Genomic DNA, 26,453 nt, shown 5'->3' with positions numbered 1-26,453 from the left:
CTACAACCTGTATCATAACTGAGCACCAAACGCTGTGAAGAACTATCCACCTACTTTGATGACAAGATCATCTTGGCACATTCTCTAACAGCATGGATCTGCACCACCTATCCCTACCAACCAATAGCCCAACTGCATTCCCACAGTTTAAATAGTTCACTCAAGAAGTTCTGGATGCCCTAAGGGAATCTCCACCCATGATTTGTAAATCCAAGCCGCATCATTCCTGGCTCGTAAAAGATAGTTCTGAACAACTGGTACCGTTCCTGACCAAAATAGTCAACACCTCAGAGAAGGAATCTTCCCTTCTTCCTTCAAACACAAAATTGTCAGACCAAAACTGAGCAAACACACTCAGGAGACATAGCCAACTATCACCCTATGTCAAATCTCTCATCTCCCTTCATAGAGAAGTTAGCTAAAGGCCAACTACAAGATCAACTAATTGAAACTAATATTCTGAACCTGGAACAACCTGGCTTCAGGCCAGGATATGGAATTAAAATCATTTCAGTGGCACTCATGAATGGTCTCCTGTTAGTTGACTGAGGGCAAACATCCATTCTAATCTTCCTGGTCATCTCCGCAATATTTAACACAGTCGATCAGGAAATACGGTTGTCTTGTCTGTGAGAGGTGGCAGGAATCCAGGGCAATACGCTGATATGGTCTGAGTCCCTCCTGGAGGATGCACCCAACAAATAGGAATGGAAAACTGCACGTCATCCCACAAGGATGAGTTCCCTCTCTGGCCCTTTTCAACTATATACAACCACTAGGTGCACTGGTCAGACAACACTGACTCAAGTACCAGCAACATGAAGATGACAAACAGCCCTACCCTATCCTTCACCATACACGACCACAGCACTATCACCAAGTTTGGCTCAGTGACTGGATGAGATCAGCTCAGAGATGAAGAAAAGCTGGCTGAAGCTGAACCGGAGCAGAAGTGATACTAGTTGACAGAGGAAAGCATTTTGAAGAATTGCAGACAAGTTAAAGTCTCCTTTGGTCTGCAATCGGTCAATTCAGTCTTTAGTTTAGGAGTCCTCTTGGATATCTCACTGATAAGCTCTCACATAGCAGCAATGCTTTCTATCATCTCTGATTAGCTAAAAGTCTCAATTCCATCCTGGCAGATGATGACCTGGCCTCAGTTATTTATGTCTATCATCTCTCAGTTGGACTGCACAAATGTAATACATCTGGGCATGAAGCCTTCATTGCTTAAATGCCAACTAGTATAAATTGCTGTAGAACGTCTCCTCAGCAGCACATCAGACCTGTCCACAGTTCTCAACACTGATTTCCCAGAGAATTTCAAATCACATTCAAGATCTCAGTCCTTATCTTCATGGCAATCCATAGCCTGGGCCCAGCATATCTAAAAGTCCATCCATCTAAAGCTCTGGGATGAAGACAGTGGTCCACAACTCCACTCCTCTGGTGCAATCTATAATAAGGGAAAATCTTGTCTCTGTGGGCCAGTTTGAAACTGTGGCACAAACTCCCCCAAGAACTAAAGACCATCACAACCCCCCCCCCCCCCCCACCTTTTTGCTACAAGTGTAAGGCATATTCATTTGATCCTGCCTTCTCTAACACAAACACATAGCAATCCTGTATATTTTAAAAAATCCCACACCCTCCCTAACCCCTCTCTCCCAAAACCCCTACACACAAAATAATCTACTAGCCCCACTGAGATCTTCTTGGAAACGGGAGTAAGAACAAATAAGAGATTAAGTAATTTTTACCTCTTCCCCCTCAAGCACTGCTTAGATGACAAGCACACTTTCCAAAAGCTGTTACGATTTCAACTGCCAGAAGCAGTTAATAAAAAACTCACTTTTTTTCGTTTTCTTTTCTCCAGGTTTTGCTTTTCTGCAAGTGACTTAATTGCTTCAATCCAAGCATCAGCCATTCGTCTGATGCGCAACATCATCCATCGGAATTCTTCATGCCTTGACATCATTTTGTAGAGGAGATCAAAGTTGGTATGGATTTCAGCCTTCAATTAAACATTAAGTAATAAAATCAGAACTTCATACAGTGTAATGTTCTTCAGTGACAATCTGTCATACTTAAACACTCTGTGCTTCACATCCCCCATTTGTAAAATGAAGAAAAATATACCACCTATCTCATAGGTGGTTAAGGCTTTAATTAACACTTATAAAGTCTATAGAGACCTTTGGCTGGAAATCACTATCACTACAGAAGAGTCAGTTATTTTTATTACTACCTTATAGCGTGGAAAATACCAAAGTCATGAGTTTATGCAGAGCTCAGAAAGGATTTTTATTTGTACAGTATCATAGTTCTGTTTTTGATTATGTGGTTACAAAGTGAGCCTAAGTGGCTCTACCTCAGATAATCTATGATTAAAATGCACTAGAAACAAAAGAGAAGTAGCCCCAAGGCACTATAATTATTTGTCATGAATGACCAAAGAAAGAAAAAGTTAGCCTGACAACATTAAGAAAGCAGCCTTAACTGGAAACAGTCCTCCTGCTAGAACAGATTAATCTATCCACAGTCAGGTTAACAATGTTCATATATAGGCCATCAATTACCCTAAGATATACAAGTGCTTTACAATCAGATGACAATGTTTATAGCTCTGAAGCATATGAAGAAAAACCAAATTTTATGAAAAATCAAAACGCTGACACAAAACTAAAATACAATCAAGTGTATGAGCCGTTTGCTGAGACTGGCCCTTGAGACATTATTGCTATGATTAGAGAAAGCTTGCAGTGCACAAATCCATCATTTAAAAAAAAAAAAAATGGAGAGTTTACACCAATTCCGAATGGCCACGGAAGATAGTCAGCACCTTTTTAACTTTATCCAGCAATATGAAGCCCTCAATTTTGCAAAGATTTGCTTAAACTTTATGTACTGCAAAAGACCCATTGACTTCAACGGGACTACTCAGTGCACAAGTCTTTGTATGACTTGGACCCACGATTGTAACTTAATGCAATAATGGAGGAAAACTGGGTGAAATGCTGTTCACATGACTGAGTGTGTAACCTCATTGATAACTGTCTCTAAAGGAGTAGTTTGCATGGAAAAGAGGAATATGATTGGAGGACTCTAGTGTTAATATTCTTATTGGCATTTATATGGATATAAGCTTCCGATTTTTGTCTGTGGACTGATTAACAAACTGCTTCCTTGCCTATACAGTAAGTGATAAGCTGAAGAATGAAAATGAATCTGTTGGACAATTTCACTGAACATTTAAATAGGTTTTAAGGCACAGCCAAAATCACCACTGCTCTCACCATTGCTTTTTGATCAGTTTCTTCATCAGGATTTTTTGCTCTCCAAGGTAAATGAGGACACCAGTTTTCAACCTGCAAAAATAATGGACGGAAAAGTTCTTTTGTTCTGCTTTCAACACGTGCAACTTTATCAAATTCTCTTGTATTTCATTGATGTTATACTTCTCTACAGCTCGATTGATGAATATCAAGTCAGCCTAAAACAAAGCCATTTGCTGTTATGATGTGTCTTCCCAGGAAAAGACATCAAAGATGCTTTGCAGTATAAATGGATACCAGGGAAAAACTTAAGATATAGAAAAAGCTCTACTCATACCTTAAATATAGTTTATAGAAGGTCATTTTCAATAGCTGGTTGCTTTTTATTAGGGAAAAAAGGAATAATAATAAAATAGTTTGGAATATGTTACCCAGTTCTAAGGACATGGCTATAAAACCTATAGGGATGGATTAAAAAATAGGGTCAAGTATTCTACCCTGTACGTTTGAGTTCTCCTTTACCAATCTAGACAAGAAACATACTGCCAGTGAGGAGGCTTGTTGGGAAGTAACAGGGGAGGATGGTGCGGATGACACAGGAAAATGCATGCGTTTAACAACAAAATGGCACCACATATCAATGTTAAGACAAAGGAAAGGTAACCAGAAGGACTGAGTGACGATAATGACGGGGGAACCATGGCAGTAGCTGCTACCATTGTACTCTGGTACAATGTACTCTGGAGTCACTGCTGCTTGTATAATGGCTGGTTAGTACAGCGCCTTCCTGCTCTTCAATTTAAGATCTGCAGAGAGGCAGGGTTCTTAAGCTGCATTGAGGCCTAAACGATTGGTTTACAGACGATGTGGAGAAGGAAGAGTGTGTGTGCTCTCTGCACAACTCTCAACACTATTGGTGGAGAGAAGGCACTAAAGGCCCAAGATACTTGCACACGTATTGGGGAGAGGCAGAAGAGCAAGAGTGTGCTGGCCAGCTAGGATACCATCACTAACAGGGCTTGTGTAGGAGTTCCATGGGAGCCGAAGTCAGTGTTGCTGTCGTTATGCTCCTGTGTTTACAAAAACAGTCAAAATAAATGCAATATTAAGCTTAGAGATAAACAAGGCAGGTAAGGTAAAAGATATTACCTCACCCACCTTGTCTCGCTCCTATCCTGGGACTAACATATTTGCAATGTTGTTATAGCCATGTTTAGCTTACTCAGACCTACTCTATGTTCTGAAAGCAGTCAACCCAAAATCAGTAAAGTAGAGTAGCCTAAGCTAAATAGCATGCAAAAAGATTACGTAGAAAAGCAAATCATACAAAAATGATTTAGTAGAAACCATAACCTCATTAGAAGCAAAAAAAATCCAACCCAGCTGGGTTCCCCATCTATATATGAGCATTCAAACAAATGTTAGGACCTCTTCCACTCAACATATTTAGTAGAGTGTCTGAAAGTGGTGATGGGGTCAATCCCCACTTGGGAAATGCCTGGCTCTTCATTACACTCAAACTCAGGAAAGATGCTGGACATTGTAGTAATAGTTCGTAATTTTAATCAACACAGGCTGCAAAAGCACTAGTGAAAAATACTAGAAACCTCCATTCTTGCAACCTAAGATGCACAAATCAGCTTGGCTTTGCTAAACAACTGTATTTTTTAACCAGGTAGGCAGGACATTTTGGAGCACACAGCAAGATATTTCTACTATCAAAACTGATCTGTATTAAAAGGAGAGGTGACCAGGACTATTGCACAGCCCTCTCTTCTGGCTTCACACACACTTACATCGCACCCAGCAGATCTTGCCACTTACCCATGGCTCTTACCACAACCGTCTCCTTCTGCATCATAACATGTATCGTTCCCCCATCCTTCCGCCCACTGCTCCATCTCCAATGTCTAGTCATTCTCATGCCTCTACTGTTCCTACCAGCTCTACCTGCTCCTCTTTCCTTCTCCACTACAACCCCGCCCCTCTCACCAGCACAAATCTAGGTCCTGTGTCCACATCTTCCTCCTCAATTCTGGTGACCTTTGCCTCCATCCTGGTTCCGCTCCTCTCCTCATTTGCACACCAGTGCCCCAACATCTCATGCAATATCTTAGGGGACCATACTGCAGTACGTTTATAAATTGTATATGTATCACTGTGGGCCAGGGATTGTATGCAACTTGGAGGGGCCAGGGATTGTATGCAACTTGGAGGGGCAGGGGGGCGAAGAAGGGTTACCACAGCTCCTCTAGGAACTAAAAACAATGGGTGGTAATTAAAGTGAATCACTCAGGTTGTAAACATATCCAGAGAGGTACCACCCCCTGAAAGGTTTACATTTAATGGTTCAAACTGGGTTTTCCAGAGACCACCAGACAAAGAAAAATCTTTTGGCATAGAAAGGCAGAGTTTAAACTGGCACTGGGCTTTTTTTCTTTGACTCAGCAAACAGACAGTCCAACCCTTGCATTAGGGTTGGAAAGACTTTGGCTTACTAGGGCCTCATAAGACTAACGGGTGAAATCTGCTGAACTTTTAGTAGGTGTATAGGACCTTTATCATTTTTAGGTTCTCTCTTTAATGCTTTCACCTTTAAGAATAAATGTATTTTGCTTTGTGTACATTGTAACCAATGTACACTGCTGTAGCCCTTGGAGAGAGATTAACCACAGATGCTGGACCCAAGTCATGCCATCTGGGGAATAAAGATGGGGGAATAACAGTTTGCACAGAGACTGCAAACCTATACCCCCAATCTGGAGGGAGACAGAGGCAGGTCCCTACCCAAGAAAGGTGGCCACCGAGAGCCTGAAACCTTAAGTGGGTGCCCTCGAGACAGACTGGAGAGGGTCAAAGGTGCACTAATCCCTGAAACTGGGACAATCGCAACCTCTTCGTATCTCACCCTCTCTAGCTCCTGGCTCTCACAGACCGGTATCCTTCATCTGAGCTGCTTGTGCAGCTGCCCTCTCTATGGAGGCCTCTCTTCTCACACTCTCTGCTCTGGATCAGGTCTGCTCCTGCTGCTTCCAATGCCTCCCCCTTTCCACTCTTCTTCTTTTGAACAGGTTTGTATCGGACTTTCTCTCCTCCCCAAGTCCATGTTGCTGTCCCCATCCACCTAACTCCTCCCCATCAGTCTTCCTCTCTGATTTCAACTCGTGGCTCTCTCCTCACAGTGTCCCACGCTTGTCTGCAGTGACCCCAACTTTCATGTTGATAACCCTGCTGACCCCTTAGCTGCAAGTATCATTGCCAGCATCTCTTCATTTGCTGTGCAGCCCTGATTCAACTCTCCTGCTAGTCAAAGAGATCATTCACTTGGCTTGGTTCTCACCAATCACTGTGCTCTCTTTTTCTCTGATTTCTCTGTTGCTGAGTTCTCTCTCTCTCTGACCATCACCTGTTCCCTTTATCACCATCCATCAACCCCTCCTGCAACACACAGTCACATGACCTTTCCATTACTTCCCATCCCTCAGCGTTGATCACTGCTTTTCTGCTCTCAGCCTTCTTTCCCCACCGTCTCTTACCTTTCTTCCAATGATATGGTTGTTGATGCTTTCCCTGCTTCACTCTCCTCCACCCTTAACTCTTTTGCCTCTCCACCATTGCAAAGTATGCCCTGCCAAGTGCCGACCCCCATTCCTGCCCCACCGCCCCCTCCACAACCACTTCCTCCAGTCCTGCTGTCACAATGCAGAGCATCTCGGGTGGAAATCCTGTGAACAGACTGACTTCCTCAACTATAAATGTGTTCCTTCCTCCTTTGGTTCTGCCACCCTCCTGGTAAAAATATCACTTCTCTAGCTTAATTGAATCCCTCACCCATGGTAACAGTCACCTTTAACTCATTCCTCAAACTTTCCCTTGCTCCTGCCTCCACTTCCCTCTCCGCACAGGATCTTGCTGACTTCTTCCAAGAGAAATTTGACAAAACAGGACGTGGCTCACCTTCCTTCCCCTCTCCCCCCCCCCCACCTTCCTGCAACACCACCTTCTCCCTTCCATTACAGATACAGAAGTTTATCTGCTATCCTCCTCAAATCCCTCCACTTGCCCCACTGACCCCATCCCATCTCCCATGAACCCATCCTCATCCCCTCCCTTACTTTTCTCCTTAACCTCTCCCACTCCTCTGGCTCTTTCTGTTCACAATACAATCATGCTTTAGTCTCTCTCATCTTAAAATCATCCCACCCTAGACAGCACTTATTCTCCAGCCACCACCACCCCATCTCCCTTCTCCTCTTCATTTATAAACTCACTGACTGCACTGTCTACAATTGCTGTGTGGAATTCTCCTCCTCCTGAACCATTCTAGACCCTCTTTAACCTGGCTTCCACCCCTTGCACTCACTGAGATTGCCCTGCCCTCAGGCACCGACTTCCCCTCTGCCCTATGGTTGCTTGACCCCCACACTCTTGGCTGCCCCTGCACCACCATCCTTACCCTGCCCCAATTCCACCCTCTTCCCCAAGTCCCCGCCCCGCCTCTTTACCGCCTCCTCCCCTGAGCGTGCCACATCCCCACTCCTCGCTCGTCCTTCCTCCCAGAAAGTCCTAAGCGCTGCCAAACAGCTGTTTGGTGATGGGAGGGAAGCGCAGGGAGAAGTGGGGACGCCGCAATCGGAGGAAGGGGTGGGGGGAGCTTGGCTGCCGGTGGGTGCGGAGCGCCCGCAAATGTTTCCCTATGGGTGCTCCAGCCCCGCAGCACCCACAGAGTCGACGCCTATGGCCTTGCCATAGTCTCGAATGACCTCTTCCTAGCCAAAGGTCAGATCCGGTACTCCATCCTCAGCCATCTTCCTCTTGAAATCTTATCCTTCCCCTTGGCTTCTGTGACTCTCATTTCTTGGTTTTCCTCCTACCTCTCCAATTACTCCTTCATCATGTCCTTTGCAGGATACTTCTCATCTCTCTGTGAGGATTCCACAGAGCTTTATCCTTGGGACCTTATGAATCTTATGAATAAAGATCAAAGGACTGTTTTGATATTATTGGGATTGCGAAAAGTTACAAGAGATCTTTCCACTGAAGAGGCAAGAGGTACAACGTGACTTGTATCATGAATGGATGGATGACCACGGCCAAGCCTGGCTGTAATACGCTGGGGAGTATTTTGCGTGAGCTTTTGCTTTATATGACGTAACACCTAGTTAGGCTCTAGAAAGCATGTTGTGAATTTATGTTGTATTTCCATTAATTTGACTTTCATCTTCTCAAATCTGTTTTGTTAAATACACTTCTCGTTCTTCCTATAAACTTATCTAAGTGCCGTATTGAGCAGAGGACATCCTACAGTGTAACTGGTCAGTTGATATGTACTATTCCTTTAGGAGTAGCAGATCTGCGAATTCAGTGAGTGTCCATGGATCAGAGGCTGGACACTCCGGGGAATGCTCGGATTGCTCAGGGCTTGGAGCGTACCGATCGTTAACCTGCAAAGAGAGCGTGTGGGGCCTGCAGAGGCCTTGAAGGCAGTGCTGACCCACAGTGGGCACAAACAAGGCTTCCTCACACTAAGGGCAGGTGGTAGCAAGGTGCCTCACAATCCTGGGGACCCCTGGGAAGAGTCACAGTGGTGTAGTCAGTAGGATATTTCTGGTTAGCAAGGGTCATGCTCCTGGCACTTGTATACCAGAAAGTCATGAGAAGGTTGGAAACAAAGAAAAAGGTTACTGTTTGTTATTTACTGTTTATTTCAGGTAAGGGAAATAGAACAGAGGAAGAAGAAGATGAGTAAATCCAGAGACATACATCAAGTATAACAAAAGACATTTGGAAAAACTTGTATTGAATGTGGCTTAAATGCTACAGGAAAAAATGAGGAAGGGATGAGATCTCTACTCTCAGAACATAAGGAGCAATGAGATCTGAATGATCCGTCCACCGAGACTGAGAACAAGTGAGGTATAGGCTAGAGAGAGTTTGGTACTGATACAAGTGAAGTAGCCATAAAGCTTTAACTGGTCAAGTCACAGCAGATGTATATCGCTTAAAGTTTAGAAACCTCAATAAAGATGGTATATCACAAGGATTATGTTCATAAAATGGTGGATTATTTGAGGAAATGGATAAAAAATAAAGAGACAGAATCATAACAAGTTGGTAGATCTAACTGCTCAGGAGCAGTTCTATGATATCTGCTCAGCTGTGTGGGAGAAATCCCCAGCTTCTGTTGCAGAGGCAGCTGACTCATACTTACTAGCAGGACCCTACATAGAGTGCAGTGCCCAAGGGGAAGACCAAAAGCCTGTACTAAAAGGGGCACACCAGTTTGTTCCTGGGGAAAAAAGGAGGGAGGAGAATGGCTAAGCCCACATCACGCTAGTACTTGTCACCTCCTGATAACCCAAATTATTGGACCTGAGGCCAAGAGGAAGGCCGAAGAAAACATTACTCATGTGGGTTCCTTGAACACATGAAAAAGCAATGGGGATCCAAATACAGGCCCCAGTCTGTCCAGGTTAATGCAGCTACCCTTGAGATAGAGACTTGATTGAGGACCTAGAGAGGTCTGAGCTAAAGATGATGCCTGCCTAAGTGACAGGCCAGAGGAGAGTGTTGTTTACAGTAATCAAGAAAGAAGGTGGCAGGGAGAATTTGGGGGTGAAAAATTAAGAGCTCAGTTTTAGCCATACTGAGCGTGAGCTGACTGCTAAACATTCCTCTGCCACCACTGAAGTCTCTGACTCGAGGGTAACTGCATTAACCTGGAGACACTGGGGCCTGTATTCGGATCCCCAAATAACAATGAAGGAGAGAGGAAGCCTGTACATTGATTCTAGGAAGAGAGGGATGAAAGCTGATACAGTCAAAATAGCCAGTCAGGAAGACTATTTAGCGGTAGCATGTTGACAGACTTGCGGAGTGCAAGGCACGGGTCTGAGACACAAGAAGGAAGGTGTTTGTAATAGCAAAGGTGAGAGATGACAAAACAAGGATCAAGGTTTTGGAAGCTGGAACAGAGAGAAAGGGATGAATTTTTGAGATAATTAAAGAACAAGCGGGATTTAGCATTGGCCAGAATATGCAGGAAACGGGGAGAGCAGGATCAAAAGTGACACCAAGACTGTAGGCCTTGTTTTGCAGACGGACATTAACAAATCCCACCACTGACCCAAGCCAAAACTCATCCATCAAACTCCCCTAAGTTTTTAGAACTTAGTGAATACTGGCAACAGAGCGATGGAAGCAGCATTGAACATACACTAGGTATTCAGCAGCAGAGAACTGAAATTTTCTGTAAATGTTCTGGAAACACCCAGTAAGCAAGTAAACATTGCCCTCTGCAATTCAGGAAGTGGCACCAGATAATTTTCTCATATTAGAGAACCCTGTCCCTCAGTTCAAAGGGCTATAGGTGCCATCTTGGTGGTGGGGGAGAGAAATCAGGCCACATTCAAAGTTTTAAGTTGACATGCTGAGCTCTGGGAAAGGAAAGGAGTCCACAAGAATGTACGGCTTTCTACTGCAGAAATCAAAAATACACGAGCTGCTGTCCCCTATATATGGGCCTTAACATATGGACCTTGACTTTTACTAGCCCTGCCTATAGTAAATATGTAGAATCAATATTTTTTCATCATTTGGGATATCAGTGATTACATTAAGAATGTTTGGGTAGTACAAGGAGATCTGAGCCCTGAAACATCAATATGTTAGAGGCTTATTCTTCCCTAAAAGAAAATACAAGTTACTAGAAGAACTAGATTAATATGATGCAAATACACCTCTACCCCGATAGAACGCTGTCCTCGGGAGACAAAAATATCTTACCGCGTTATAGGTGAAACCGTGTTATATTGAACTTGCTTTGATCAGTCGGAGCACGCAGCCCCGCCCCTCCGGAGCACTGCTTTACCGCCTTATATCTGAATTCGTGTTATATTGGGTCGCGTTATATCGGGGTAGAGGTGTAGAAAAAAGTTTGAATATTATGTCATTGGCTATTTCCATACAAGCAAACTCCTCTCTGTTGTGTCATATGAACCCATGGTACTATATGATATACAGACTGCTCTTGCCACATCTTCTCCTGGTGATGGATTAAAAAAAACTCTGCTGTGCACATTGGTGGCCTGTGTTAATGCATGCACTTACTGTTATTCCCCTACTCTTCCCTCCCCTGCTTCTTTCTGCTCTTTGTTATAGCTGAGTCAGGGTCTATCCTACTATGGGTCTGTACAGTGCCCAGTATAATGGGCTTCTGTCCTAGTAAAGGACCCTAGTATATACTAGAGAGAAGGTGGGCGAGGTAATACCTTTTATTGGGCCAACTTTTGTTGGTGAGAGAGAAGTTTTCAAGCTTACACAGAGCTCTTCTTCAAGTTTGGGAAATGTACTCACTCTGAGTTTCTTGTCTCTCTAACCTACAGAAATTGATCCAATGGAAGATATTGCCTGGCCCACCTTATCTCTCTAATATCGTGGGACCAACATGGCTATAACCTAGCATCTACTATAATAGATATAAATAATAATCAGGTGTCCATGCTGATGATATATTCAATACTCGGTATTATGAGGTGTTATTTACTTTGTCAATCATCTCCCACAATTAGTTTGACTTCTATGCAGTTTGCTGACAGCCTTATTATTTTCTGCAAGGTTTAATACAGACTTTATTTTGGACTGGTTTTGCAGCTTGTATATATACAAATAGCTTCCCTCAGAAATGCATTCCGGGTTCAAGGTTTCTGTAGCTACTGGATGAGCAGTGAAGAATGTAGCTAGTTTTTTTTATAACCATGCCCACTGCTGTGGCATCTAAGAGGTTTATACATTTACAGAAGGGAACACAAAAAGTTATATGCAGCCAGTTTTCCTTCCCAAATTCAGTAAGAAGGTGATTATCTTTTTCTTTTTAAATGGGATGATGGTGGGGTTACTGCATAGGGTAGACAAAGAACTGGGTTTTATATTTTGTTCTCTAAAGACAGAATCGTCTTCATTCTGGTCTTTTCTAACAATGAGTTGTGGGCCATTTGAAGAGAAAGCTTTGACTCTTGGACACACAAATTTCACTCGAGATTGGTAGTGCCATTATTTCAGTGGATCTCAGATATTGTAGGAAGTCCTTATGTGCAGTGAACAGCTCCCCTCTGGTTACTTATGCCAGTCCCGTGGAAGGATTTTAAAAAGGCGATGCATATTTGGTGGAAGGAGGAGTATATTAAGCATTACTAGGCATTGTTGAAGCCAGGCAGAGGAGAACATTGAGAACTTGGTGTTAAAAGGCTGCTCATATCAGAGATGTGGTTTATCTAAGTATGCCCTGACCAATCTCCATTTCAGAAGTTGGAAATAGTTGTGTTCAACATTTGGCCAATTATGACTATCCACTGTAGGGAGTATTCAGCCCCCCTTAGCAATCGCAGATGGCAAGCTAGAAGACTATTTGACTGGCTAATAAAGTAGAAGTAAACGTACAACTCATACAGCCAGATTTGGAGCACCCTGTGGAAACAGCCATTTTCTGGACGTGGCTGTTGCAGACCTTAATTGCTCTGGATCCCTTTTAAAAAGGAGACAGCAGCAGCTGAAAGCATATTGTCCACGATTGAGCTACTGTATGATTTTGTTGCACACATTTATGGTAACTGCAGCCTTTCCCATTTTCTTGATCAGCATTTGTATTTTGATCCCTAACTGACTGGAGAAGAAATGCTAAGAACGGAGAACTAGTGGTGTACGTCTAGTATGTGAATTAAAAAACAAATCCTCTATTGTACTTTTAAGTCACCCATTACGGTAGTATTTGAAATGTACTTTAATGTACTTATTCTCAACACCCGTGAGGCAGGGAAGTGCTATTATCCCCATTGAATAGAGAACTGAACTGAGGCACAGAAAGGCTAAGTGACTTGCTCTAAAAATCACCCGCCACAAATTAGCCTTAGGCAAAGTTTAATTCCTTCAGGAATTGCAACACAAATGTTCCTCTCCGATGGCCCCACAACACGTAGCCACATTACCTACCATGAGAGCATCTTTGTAAATATCTGCCCGTCAAAAAAGTTCAAAAAGTACTTCTTAGAATACTTTGCACACCAGAGGCATAGCTAGGACAGGAAAAGGGGGTAGGCCACAGCTTTCGGGGGGGGGGGCAATGAGGGGGGGGGGGGGGGGGGGTGGCAGGAAGGATCAGGAGAGGGAGCAGGAGGGATCCAATGCCCTGGGGAGGGCGGCAGGAGGGATGGGGGGCCTGCCTTCTCCCTACCCCCTCCAACCAGCCCTTACCGCTCAGCAGGCACCTGAAGAGAAGGCTGCCCGGGGCACACAGGCTGCGGGGTGCACTTGTAGGGCAGAGGGGGACCCTGCCAGGGCTCGAGCTCTGCCCACCCCTCCTCCCCCGGTGCTAGGGGTCGGAGACTGGGGCAGCAGCATGTGGCGCCGGCAGGAGAGGGATGCGCCATGTGGCTGGGCTGACGGACACCGAGCTGGGGGCGGGAGTCCCAGCCTGTGGATTCGGGAGGCTCTGGCCCTGATTTGGGTGGGCCAGGACCACCTATGGCTATGCCCCTGTTGCACACATTAATGATCCACCTTAGATGCCCAGTATCTGGGCATCTAACATTTGTTAACATTTATCCTCAACACCCCTGTGAGGTAGACAAGCAATATTCCCATTTTACAGATGGGAAACTGAGGCAGAGAGAGACTAAGGAAATTTTGGTGGTGCAATGAATTGAACCCAAATCCAAGGCTAATATGCTCAAACTACTGAATCATCCTTCCTCTCCATTAGATATTGAATATGGTTATCACCTTCTAGTGGTCAGTGGCCCACTAAAGAAGTGTCAGATATGCTTTAGGCACAAAGTGTTACAGAAATCCAGTGAAGTTATGGCCTATTCTTGCCTTCCTACAAGTCTCAGACTGAAATGTTATTTAACCAAGTTTGTCTAAGTAAAGGCGTACCATTCATAATGCTGTTTTGACATTACCTAAAGCTTGGAAGAAATACAAATCACCTCAAAGCTATCGGCTGGCTTCCAAATGAAGCAAAAAGGCTGCTTCAGAGATGGCATTAGTGCCCCCACAGGAAAGCTAGTGAACAGATGAAGACTAAAGAGGGCTGCGTGAAATAAAAACTCAGTGGGCAATGGGCAAAAAATTAATTTTTCATAGGGTTTTTTATTTATTCTTACGATGAGATCTGTGATTTTCTAATGGAAATACAGTTTTTTCACTGAATAAATCATGAATTTCCAAAGACATCATTTTGCCCAGAAGCAAAGTCATCCCTGAAAGTCAGAGCTGAATCAGTGACCGTACGCGGTAAAATGTTGCTGTTTTGACCAATCAGTTATTTCAAAAATGTAAATGAAAAATTATGTTTCGAAAAACAAGCCAATTTGTTTGTTAAAAGGGTGAGTTTTTATCCCAAAGAAATAGACATATTTAGTCCCTAATGCCTAGAATGTTTAATTATTTTTAAAGTTAGAGGAACAACTATTTTCAATATCATAGAAAAACAACTCCAAGTTATCATTAGGATATTGAAAACTGCTGCTCCTCTAATACAATGAGGGTTTATCTTATATTCTAAATCAAAGGGTCACACAGTTTCATTACAACACAAACAGGAGACACCAATCTAGAAAATAAGATGTTTCATTTGGTACTAAGTAGCAGTTGCCCTTAATGATTTTAAAAATAATATAAACCAATAGATGATATCAACTATTGTATTATGTCATATTTTGACAGTAACAGTAGTGCATAATACGACATGACTTGACATGTCATTATGCACTATTACTATTGATATGTAATGAAAATGTAAACAAAAAAATAAATTTAAACTTAAAAATTTCATTTTGAAACGCAATCCTTCTAAAGCAAAATATTAAAAAATGGAAATTTTAATTTAAAAATTAATTTTTGTAACAAATGCCATTGAAATGATTAGGATTTTCACAAACAAAATTGGTTTTGTCAAAAATGTTCAAACCAGCTCTAATCCTAGGTGTGCCTCTAAGCTGCTGCGTGACATTGGGCAAGTCATTTCACCTTTCTGCCCCGGTTTCACTGTCTAAAGTGAAGAGTGATATGTAGGTACCTTTGTAAAGCGTTTTGAGATCTATAAATACAAACCATATTACTACTGAAGGGGGCTTCACGGAAGCAGTGCATTCTGAGAAGAGATCTGAAAAAAGGTACATGCTTGTCATACTAGATTACAGAGGCTGTTAGAGAACATGGGGAGAATATACCCAGGTCTAATATATTTATCTATCTATCTATATATGTTTTGTCATTTCCAATATACTGCACGTGTATAATCAATTATATTATTCCTATATACTTATCTTTAAAGGAATTGAAAAAAAAGTTAAAAAAAAAACCACTTTTGTTCCTGCTACAGTAATGCATTTTACTATTTTAAGGTGGCTGCCCTCTTCCCCCTACCCATCACTCAGAGTTCTGTAGCCAAATTTATCATTCAGCTTTTCACCCATATCATAAACCATCAATTCTCCATCATGGCCCATTTTGACAAATTACTCTGTGCAACACCATTTCCAAGTTATCTTTAGCAGCCAACACAGCTCATAAATCCACACCATTGTAGTGGTTATTAGAATTTCATTTCATGCTTGCATTCACAAACATTTAAGCTTTCAACCTTTGCTGTTGGGCATTAATCATGGCATTAATCATTGGATTAAGTATGCTGAATTTAAACTCAAGGTTAACAGCATGTTCAACCAATATTAGTTTTACATACTGTCAAGGGAGAACTCTAAAAGGCAAAGATCTTTCTGTCAGTTCTTCCGTAAATACAAAAACAAATTGATGAGTAAAGAACTGTTCTTCTGTTCCACTATGAGCACAAAAATCACATAAATTCATCAGTGTTACTTAAAAAGTCATTTCAAATAAAAGTCTGCAAACAGCCTAAATCCTTGCCAATCACTTAACCTCTTAACCTACCATAGTAATTACAATGGAAGCAACATGTACAAATTGATATTAAAAATATATGGTGTCTGGTACAAGACAACCAATGAACAAATCTCCTCTTTTAGTGTGAGGAAAAATAAATTAATTTTCCAAAATATTTCAGATAGCAGAAAAGCCTATTGATAAAAATAGAGGGAAGTTAAACATATCTAAAATTATATATTTGCATAAACTTTTTGATACTGGCTTACACTCATAATGGGTTAATTATGCAATTCGTAAACGAATCAGTTATAGTCTACCTTATTTCCCTGGCATCTATAAATGTACAGTTACCTAATGAACCTTAGGCACCTCGCCTACCATTTAGATTATATGCACATTCATCCTTCCAGATGTGAAAGGCTGAAAAATAAGATTTTCCCTCCCCACCAAGAACACATGCTGCATTAAACCCATCTTGCTTCATACCCAATACAATAGCTTAATATTTTACTTATTAACAGTATCTTATTTGAAAGCAATGACTCACCCAGACATATTTGAGTCACAAATTGTTGAACTGAATGCAGGGGTAACCAGGTGAAGTTCTATGGCATGTGTTGTACATGAGTTCAGACAAGATGGTCTAATGGCCTTAAAATCTGTGAAAGTGTTTCCAACTAGGTGTGATGGTCCAGGGCTGGCCAGCTGACCCGAACTACATTTGTATTATAAACTGTAGTGAGTTTCATAGTCTATGTATGTCAAAGAGTATGCTCTTTGACAAAGCTAGGAAATGCTGTAAGATCTGCAGGGGTTAGAGACTATTAATGTACAATAGTAAAAGACTTGAAGAAAACTGCTTGTTGTAGCATGACCCAGGAAGGCAGAGATCTCTCACAAGTACCAAAGTGTTAACAATATATAAAAATATTACCTTAATGAATTGTGATGCAAAAGATTTGTATAACATTTAATACCTGAGGTAATTAAATTCGCCATGGTATCTGCAGCCTCTCTCATTTCAAGTATATACATTGTATATACATATACAATGGAAAAATCAAATACTGCATGATACTCACATTGACTAACACTACTTTAATGTCTTTGAAAGGGGCATAAATAATGACAAGCCAACAGGTGTTGAGATATTTGTAAAGTTGTAATGGAACAGGGAACCTTGGAAATAGCTTAAGATAAGAAATGTGTACCAAAATGAGGAAATAGACAAGGACCAGAATGATACATAATAAAAGGTATAATTGCCCCTAAATTATAGGTAAGGCTGCGATTTAGTCACGGAATCTATGACTTCCAAAGACCTCCATGACTTCAGCCAGCACTGGCTGGGAGCCGTAGGGTCTCCGCCAGGCGGACACCCTGCCACCCCAGAGTTTGGAGCCGGCAGTGGAGGGGGAACCTGGAGCTCCAAGCCCCCAGGGGTGTTGGGGTGCCCTGGAGCAACCAGTCTGCCCGCAGCTACCCACCCAGGCTCCCCATTTTGTCATGGATATTTTTAGTAAAAGTCAGGGACAGGTCATGGGCTTCTGTGAATTTTTCATTATTGCCTGTGACCTGTCTGTGACTTTTACCAAAAATATCTGTGACAAAATCTTAGCGTTAATCATAGGGGAAGTAAGACCATCTGAAAACGGCACACAGTCTGTCACAGAACTACAGGGAAGGTGTTCTGCAGCTGATGGTAACTGTATGCTTCTCTGAATATGTGCTGTCTTTACTAAGTGTTAAATCAATAAATCCATCCAAAGGTGACTCATCTAAGGTTTGTTATCAAACCAATCCAGCCTCAAGAGAGCCCCTCTCACTAAACAATCACAGTTAAAATTGTTATCAATGATTGCTTATCAATTAATTGGTTATTGATTATTGACAAATTATTGATCACTGATTATTGATTACTAACAGGGTTATAATGGATCACAAATTAAACATGAGCCAACTGTATGATGCAGTTGCAAAAAAAAAGGCTAGCGCCATTCTGGGGTGTATTAACTCAAGTGTCATAAGCAAGGGCTGGTCTACGCTAAAGCTGTAAATCAACCTAAGTTATCTTATGCTTCTCAGGGAGGTGGAGTACAGAGGTCGATGGGAGAGTGCTCTGCCATCGACTTAGCTTGTCTTCACCAGACCTGCTAAATCGACAACTCTGCATCGATTGCAGCAGTGCCAATTTAGCCGTTAAGTATAGACAAGACCTAAGACATAGAAGATCATCATCCAGCTGAGGCATCAGTGAGGCCTCAGCTGGAAAACTGTGTTCAGTTTTGGGCTTTTTAAGAAAGATGTGGAAAAACTGGAGAGAGTCTAGAAGAGAGCAACAAAAATGATAAGAGGTTTAGAAAAGCTGACCAATGAAAAAAGGTTAAAAAGTTGGGCACATTTAGTCTTGAGCAAAGAAAACTAAAGGGGGACCTGATAACAGTCTTCAAATACATTAACAGCTTATATAAAGAGGAAGGTGATCAATTTTTCTCCATGGCTACTAAAGGTAGGATAAGAATTAATTGGCTTAATCTGCAGCAAGGCAGATTTTGGTTACATATTAGGACAAGCTTTTTAATTATAAGCAGAATTAAATACGGGACTAGATTACCAAAGCAGGTTGTAGAATCCCCATCACTGGAGTTTTTTAAGAATAGGTTGGACAAACACCTGTCAGGGATGTTCAAGGTATACATGTCCAGCCTCAGAAGATGTAGTTGACCTCTTGAGGTCCCTTCCAGCTCTATATTTCTCTCAGCAGATCTAAAAGCTCTTTAGAAGCATTAATGATTGAGGCTCACAAATGCCTCTTTGAGATAGGCAGCTCATTTTATAGATAGGGAATGCGAGATCGAGAGAGATCACGTGACTTGCCCAAGGTCACACAAGAAGTCAGCGACAGAGCTGGAAATGGAACTTTGCCTGCCACACAGTGTTTTAGCCAGCAAATTATACCTGCCTTCCAGAAGTGAAACAAAGAGTGGTAACAACATGGGAGGAAGAAACAAGCTGGAGACAAAAGTCATAGAAGACAAAGCCGTATGTTCAATACAAAAAAAAGTAAAAACAAACAAAAAAAACTTTAGAAGAGAAAAACCCGAAAAACCCAAGCACGCAAGAAACCTTGGCTTGCAAGTTAAAGAAGATACCCAACTCCTGTAATGTAGTATATAGGAGGAGAGATCAACTGAATTCCATAAGGAGAAAACCCTTGAAAGCATTTCATTCATTAATCTTCATCTGTTCATTTCTGGAAATTTTAGCCTTTTTACCACATCACTGCCTGGAATCATTAGAGAGCTGTTACTAATAATTTGGCAGATTTAATAGAGAACAATGACATTAATCAAATTCAGAAACTATGAAAGGCCAAAGACTTGACAGAGTCTTTTGACTACACTAGAGAATTTTGGTGCAAGCTGCAAACTGAATTTGAGGTGGTGCTGGGCTCTGGCTCTCTCCAGGTATTGCTTCTGGTACACCTTCCACTAATCACCTGGGCTGCAGGAGTTCAATGAGATGAGACTTGCAATGAATTTTCAGGACCTCCAGCAAAAATTGTCTTGTAACAGTACAATTCTCTAAGGCGGACATACCTACGGAGCTCTAAGTACTTGCAACACCCTTTGGAATCATTTTAGTTTCTCTCTACCTCCTCACAGAACTCCTGTTCAAGATTTGTTCTCTTTTTCCCACATGAATTGTACAAGTAATTATCCATAAATACTGAGACATTTTAGTGCTCCCTTATTGTAGGTTTTATGCACTTGAAGACAGACTTACTGACCTCACTGAGGTAAATAAAAAAGGAGCATGTCGACCCATCCACACCGTAACTTGCATAACATGGATCTGATCGCCACATATCTTTCATCCACTGAAACAAAACAAAAATAGCCAGTCTGTTAGGTTTAAGGCTTGTGTGTAACCGTTAACTTTAAAAAGCCACGTTTTCATCAGAACTCAATTTGGGAGGGGGGGAAGCTATTTAATAGAGATGAAACAGACTAAAATCAGTAGTGTCAGAAGCTGTGGAAACTGTACCGCAGACTATAAAAAATGAGTTGATTATCTCTTTTAAGCCACTAATGCTAGGTCACTACACGCGGTCACCATGGATGACTATATTAAGCACTAACTGGAAGCCAGATAAGAACAGAGATCAAAGACTGAATGGAGACTTGCATACTCTCTCCAGATCAAGATTGAGGCATGTTGGTGGCATGACGTGGCTTACGTAGCCTCTGGACATGTTGCACTTATTCTGTGTTCAAACAGATCACTTCAGTCCCCAGTGCTGTGAGTCTGGCAGCTTTACATAAGCAAAGAATTCACTTAAAAAAAAAATCTTTTAATGAAGAACTACCTAGAATTAGTTGTCCTGGCAAAGTCATCAGAAAAAGTAACCAAAAATAAATTGTTCTTCAGGATTATAAATTAGCAATTTAGCATTCAAATGACATCAATTACTTAGCAGTTTTGCAACCAGTTTGTCCATGTTGTTCAAAACTGAAGTCACCGAGATCATAAAGGCCAGGGAGAGTTTGATTTTTTTTAAAAGTGAATTTACAATAAATATCAATATTTATTTCCAAGTACTTTTATTAATTTAGTAGAAATTTTTTTTTTAAATCTCAGATTCCAAGTATATAATCAAAATATATATCACATCTGAAACAGTTTCAGAAACAAATTTTAATATTTCAGAATCATTCATTTTTATGAATTAAGCAAGAGGATTTAACATTTTTAAAATCACTAATCAGTTTCATTGGCCCTTCAAGTTACACTTTTTTTTTAATGAAATAAATTCTACCAGAAAATATGTATTACTGAAATTTTTCAATGTTTTTGGGTTGAGTAAGAAATTGACAGTTTTCAGTATTTGCTAATTAAAAAAAATATATATATATACACGGCCAACAACAAGGTAGGCACTTCAGAGATATGGCAAGGACTTTGGCCCAATCTATGGTTCTGGTTGTGCACTGGTTGTCAAACTATTAAGGGACAGAATACTAAGATGCACAGCAAGCCTCCCAAATACTATGGGACTCTATTTGGTGCTTTATCCTATGCCTTAACAAGGGATATCATCCATTTTCTTCCAGCAGCAATATTACAATGGCTTCACGTAAGGAGTGCCATAATGGCATGTAATCTTCTGTACTTGTCTTCTGTGAATTCTGGTCGTTAATCTCAATTGCTTATATCTATAAATCTACAACTTTCAGCAATGGCCTCTTTCAACAGACAGGATTTTAAAAACATAACATGTACACAGAGATTAACAGAAGACCACACTTACCTTTATTTTGCCCTCGCAGTGAGGGAAGCCATCCATAGGAGGCAATTCACACTGTTCCTGGGCTCCATTAATGAGATCTGAAGAGAAAAAACAATAGAACATAACTAATATTCATTTACACTTTTGGCAGACATACTAAAGCCATCCCTTTGAACTTCTGAACCACCATCCAAACTCACTAAAGAAAGGTTTTAGAGTGGTGGCTGTGTTAGTCTGTATCAGCAAAAACAACAAGGAGTCCTTGTGGCACCTTAGAGACTAAAATTTATTTGGGCATAAGCTTTCGTGGGCTACAACCCACTTCATCAGATGCATGGAGTGAAAAAAACAGTAAGCAGAATATATATTATAGCACATGAAAAGATGGGAGTTGCCATCTTTTATATATTCTGCTTACTGTTTTTTTCACTCCATGCATTTGATGAAGTGAGTTTTAGCCCATGAAAGCTTATGCCCAAATAAATTTGCTACTCTCTAAGGTGCCACAAGGACTCCTCGTTGTTTTCACTAAAGAAAGAATATTGTAGTCTCTGTGGCAGCAGTAAATGGATAAACTGCAAGTTTTGGTGTCAATAACAATAATGTTGATGCACAAAGTAATTTTTAAAACTCCTGTTTAATTTTAAACTAAGTAAGCACCTTTCAAAATAATATTTGGACAACAGCATGGGTCTGATCTGGAAGCCCTTACACATGCAAGTAGTCTCACTGAAATCCATACGTATGATTCTCCTCCCACACCAGTTGACAAGAGTATCTTCACTGAGCTCAGTGGAGTTAAGCTGGTGGTAAGAGGACAATTAGGCCTAACAGGACTTTTTGCATGGTTAAAGGATCAGCCCCTATGCTTGAACAGTGCTGAGGACACTGTTGGAGCTCAGTAATTAGTAGTAATGAACAGCAGAAAGTTTGGTATGGAATTAAATTGTTTTATGGTTACAACAATGGAGAAAAAAAAATTTAATTCTTACAAGATGGTACTTGGCAGTCAAAAGTATTAAGTCAAAAGAGTACCATTAAGGCAACTTTGGAGCCACATACAGGGGGGGGGGGGGGGGGGGGGGGGGGAGAACAGAGCTGGTGCAACCCATTAGGCAACCTAGGCGGTCGCCTAGGGCGCTAGCATTTGGGGGGCGGCATTTCGGGTCCTTCAGCGGCGGCCGGATCTTCGGCCGCCCCGGTCATCGTTGGCATTTAGGCGGAGGGAGCTGGGGCAGGGGGACGCAGGGAGGGCCGCCTGCAGCAAGTAAGGGGGTGGGGCAGCACACAGGGGAACCGCTCCCCACCCCAGCTCACCTCTGCTCCGCCTCCTCCCCTGAGCACGCCGCCCCGCTCTGCTTCTCTGCCTCCCAGGCTTGCGGCACCAAACAGCTGATTGGTGCCGCAAGCCTGGGAGGCGGGAGAAGTGGAGCAGCGACGACGTGCTCGGGGAGGAGGCGGAGAGAGGTGAGCTGGGGTGGGGAGCTGACGCGAGGGGGGGGGCGCCTCAGGGCGGAGGGGAGAAGCTGCTGCTGCTGCTACGGGGGGGTGGGGGGGGGGAGAGAGGCCTTAGTGCGGAGAGCTGCCACAGGGCTCGGGGGGGGGGGGGCGGCGCAAGGTGGAAGTTTCGCCTAGGGCACGAAACATCCTTGCACCCTCCCTGGGGGGGAAGGGAGGGGAGAGGAAGGGGACAGCGGCGGGGCTGATACAGCCAGCTTGGGGGCAGAGGGGAGAGCCTGGGGCTTGTTCTGACACTCACTGTCCTTTCCCAGCCACTTGTTCCTGTCCCTGAGCAAACAAGGAGAGCAGCAAAAGAGGAGCAGCTCTGGCTGCCTGCTCAGCTGTTGCCCCAGTACTGTACACTGTAGCTGCTAGAAGACACATGCCTGCAGTCTTCCCCCAGCTCAGCCAGATGTCACATCTCAGCTGAGCTGTTGGACGCATGATATGGCTGCCAAATGCATGAGTGTCACTTAGATATGTGCCACGTGGCAGCCCTGTCAATGCTGACATGAAGTACTCAAATATCTTTCAGACACAGCAGTGGTTTCCTAACCATTCAACAGTAGCTATGATCAGAATAAGAACCTTGTAGAAGCCTATAACTCCCTTCCAACAAACTTTCATTATCATCTCATTCGTATCACTTCCTCTCAGGGGGGGAGGTGGGGAAATGGATCAGCATTCACGTCCCACTCCCTATCAGTACCCGGCCCAGGGAAGCTAATGATCCAACCAGTGGACCAAATTCGCTGATGAATCCTGGCCATATGAGGCACGTTGCGCATAAGCTATGAAGAAGACTCCCCCTCTCTACTGAAACTCTGTAGTAATACCAACAGAAAATATGTTCACACGATAATAAAAGCCAACAGAAGCATTCAAACCACAAAGCCACATACAACCAGACATGCCCATATGTAAAAAATGAGTCATGTTTCTGTAATATGTCCTTCAGTCCTCCCTATACTTCCTGTTTTGTCTATCATTTGCACTGTATTGTCCTGTCTTTTAATGGGCATTTTTTGAAGCACATAACATCTATGAGCGCTGTAAAATAATACACACATAATAATACACACATGCAGTTGTATGTACTTCTTTAGTACCTTTTATCTCAAAGAACTATACATGAACGGTGGCGATAGCTCAATGGTTTGAGCATTGGCCTGCTAAACCCAGGGTTGTGAGTTCAATCCTTGAGGGGACCATTTAGGGATCTGGGGCAAAATCAGTACTTGGTCCTGCTAGTGAAGGCAGGGGGCTGGACTCGATGACCTTTCAAGGTCCCTTCCAGTTCTAGGAGATAGGATATCTCCATTCATTTATTTATTAACTAGTCACCTGTGGGGTGGAACACAGCAACTACTGAGCAGGGAACAGCAATTTTATCCAGCAGTTTGAGACAGAAGACTAAGAAAATAGTCTCTCTTATTTGAGATGAGGTCCACAGATCCATGATGTTACTGAGTCTCTGCTATATACAACCTAGGAGGCAGACCAGAGCCGCCAATCAATAGCAGAGGAAGGGCAGATCCACCTTTGAAAAGCTCACCACTTGAGATATATGCACAGTAAAGGAAGTCCACTGTATATTGGAAAGGAATCTTAAACTAAGCGTTAAGACTAAATAGTAGCAATCCTTCTGCAGAACAAGGAATTAAATGAAAAACAAATTGAGTACCAATCAGTAATCCAGTTTTTTTCACAAATTAACAACTCATTAGGGTGGGTTGGATCTGTAGGCCTCATTATTCCAAGAAGGGAAACTTCCAGGTAAAGCATGTATAAATTTTCCTAATCCAACTGAAATTGTTGTGGGACTTTAGGTAGGTTCAATATAATAACCCAAGTTAAATTTTATCTAGGATACAGTGGTTAATACATTTCCTCCTTCCAAAAACTGCCACAAGATATTTAAGGATTACAAGTGAGCAAAATATAGATTTTGTATAATCAGATAGGCATTACCTCCTACAGCATGATATATTATTGCACCAACCTGTTTAACTTTTGTCTCAAAAGGATGAGTGCCACCATCTCATATACTCAGGATGTTTTTCCTTTGTAACCAAGAGGTCCCACTTTTGATACAAGAAAGAGACTGTTTAAGATAAATAGCTTTTTACAAGTCATTTTCCATTCAGGGCCAAGAGCATGTAATTTAGTGATGGAAAAATCTATATCAGAATAATGGATCACCTGAGAAGTTCTCGTTGAAGTAGTTGACAAATTATGTATTGAGAGAGATATACTGAATTTGGCTAAATTGGTGGCACTAATTGGCTTTTAAATTTTCTAAAACTACAGTCAAAATGTCAACCGTTCATTCCAACCTAACGAAAGTCAAAACCTGATTCATTTAGCATTAGAAAAATAATGGAGCACAGTTTCTCTATATTTTTATAGGCTATGTTTTTAAGGGTTTTTTTCCCCTTTTCAAATCTTGACACACTCGTATATGAGTACACTGCAGCTGGAAGTTATGATGAGTACAATATCAAAAGTGGAATGCTTTCTGGAAAAGTATTTTTCTGTGGGCAGGAAGGTTGTATTTCTTTTAGAGGTACATTCCCATCTTGAATTTCAGTACTGTTACTCGCTGACTAGATGTGTTCATCCAATATGCTTCTGTAGGAGATAACTTGTAATACTGCCAAGCTCAAACATTCAAAATTCATGAGCCATGCCCTCACAAAATCATGAGATTTTAAAAAGTAACTTGTGTTCTGTTTGTATGCTGATGTCATAACCTTTAGTATTCACATTTTAAAAGCATTTCTCTGCCACCATAAGGGCTAGAAACTTTGTTTTTAAATGAAATCTGGGATTCTCTTGTAATCACATGAATCCAGCATCTCAGTCTTTAAGAAACACATCATATACTGTGCTCCAATTTTATCTCTGCCCAGACTGAGCAGTGCACCAGCTGAAATGTGAACTCCTTCTGCAGACCTTTTCAGCATATTTGGAGTTGTATGTAGTACTCTCAGGGTTATAGATGGAGAGTCTTCTGGTGATCATGATTTGTTTCTTGCATTTGCTCAGGAAGCAGATGTCTTAAGTTTGGCTTCCTTTTCTTCATGTTGTGGAATTTTCATTTCAGATGGCATTTCGATATCTTCCACTGCTAATTATCATGTTGTAGCCATGTTGATCCCAGGATATTAGAGACACAAGGTGGGTGAGGCAATGTAATTTTTCTGTGAGAGTTCATTAGAGAGCTTAGCAATTATCTCTTTCACCTACATAGTTGTTATTGGGGCACTTAGCACAGTGGATGAGGTACACCACATGCTGTGATAGACATGTGCTCTTTCTTTATGCTCTCAGTATAAGCAATAATAATGAACATTTTTATTAAAGGTAGAACTACAGATTTGATAGAAGTGTGCTTTACATTCATATAGTATACAATTGTTCTTGTATGCTGTTTCCATCAGGGTTTTGGCTATCACATACTACCTCACAGAGTTTTATTATAC

At 41.9% G+C, this 26,453-nt stretch overlaps 1 protein-coding gene across 1 annotated transcript in view; it reads right to left on the bottom strand.

Moving 5' to 3' along the window:
- MGAT5 (alpha-1,6-mannosylglycoprotein 6-beta-N-acetylglucosaminyltransferase) overlaps window positions 1–26,453 on the bottom strand; it is a 240,800-nt gene that overhangs the window by 82,148 nt on the left and 132,199 nt on the right. Inside the window, exons 6-9 of the mRNA XM_026647424.2 lie at window positions 21,490–21,566; window positions 19,969–20,058; window positions 3,297–3,368; window positions 1,853–2,014 (exon numbers count right to left, since the gene is read on the bottom strand). Of these exons, the coding sequence (XP_026503209.1) occupies window positions 1,853–2,014; window positions 3,297–3,368; window positions 19,969–20,058; window positions 21,490–21,566 (401 nt within the window). The remainder of the gene's footprint in view (window positions 1–1,852; window positions 2,015–3,296; window positions 3,369–19,968; window positions 20,059–21,489; window positions 21,567–26,453) is intronic.

This window comes from Terrapene carolina, unplaced genomic scaffold (assembly GCF_002925995.2).
Source record: "Terrapene carolina triunguis isolate 2854851 unplaced genomic scaffold, T_m_triunguis-2.0 Scaffold62, whole genome shotgun sequence".
In the NCBI taxonomy this organism is placed as follows: Eukaryota; Metazoa; Chordata; order Testudines; family Emydidae; genus Terrapene; species Terrapene triunguis.
This window is presented reverse-complemented; position numbering and strand designations above follow the sequence as displayed.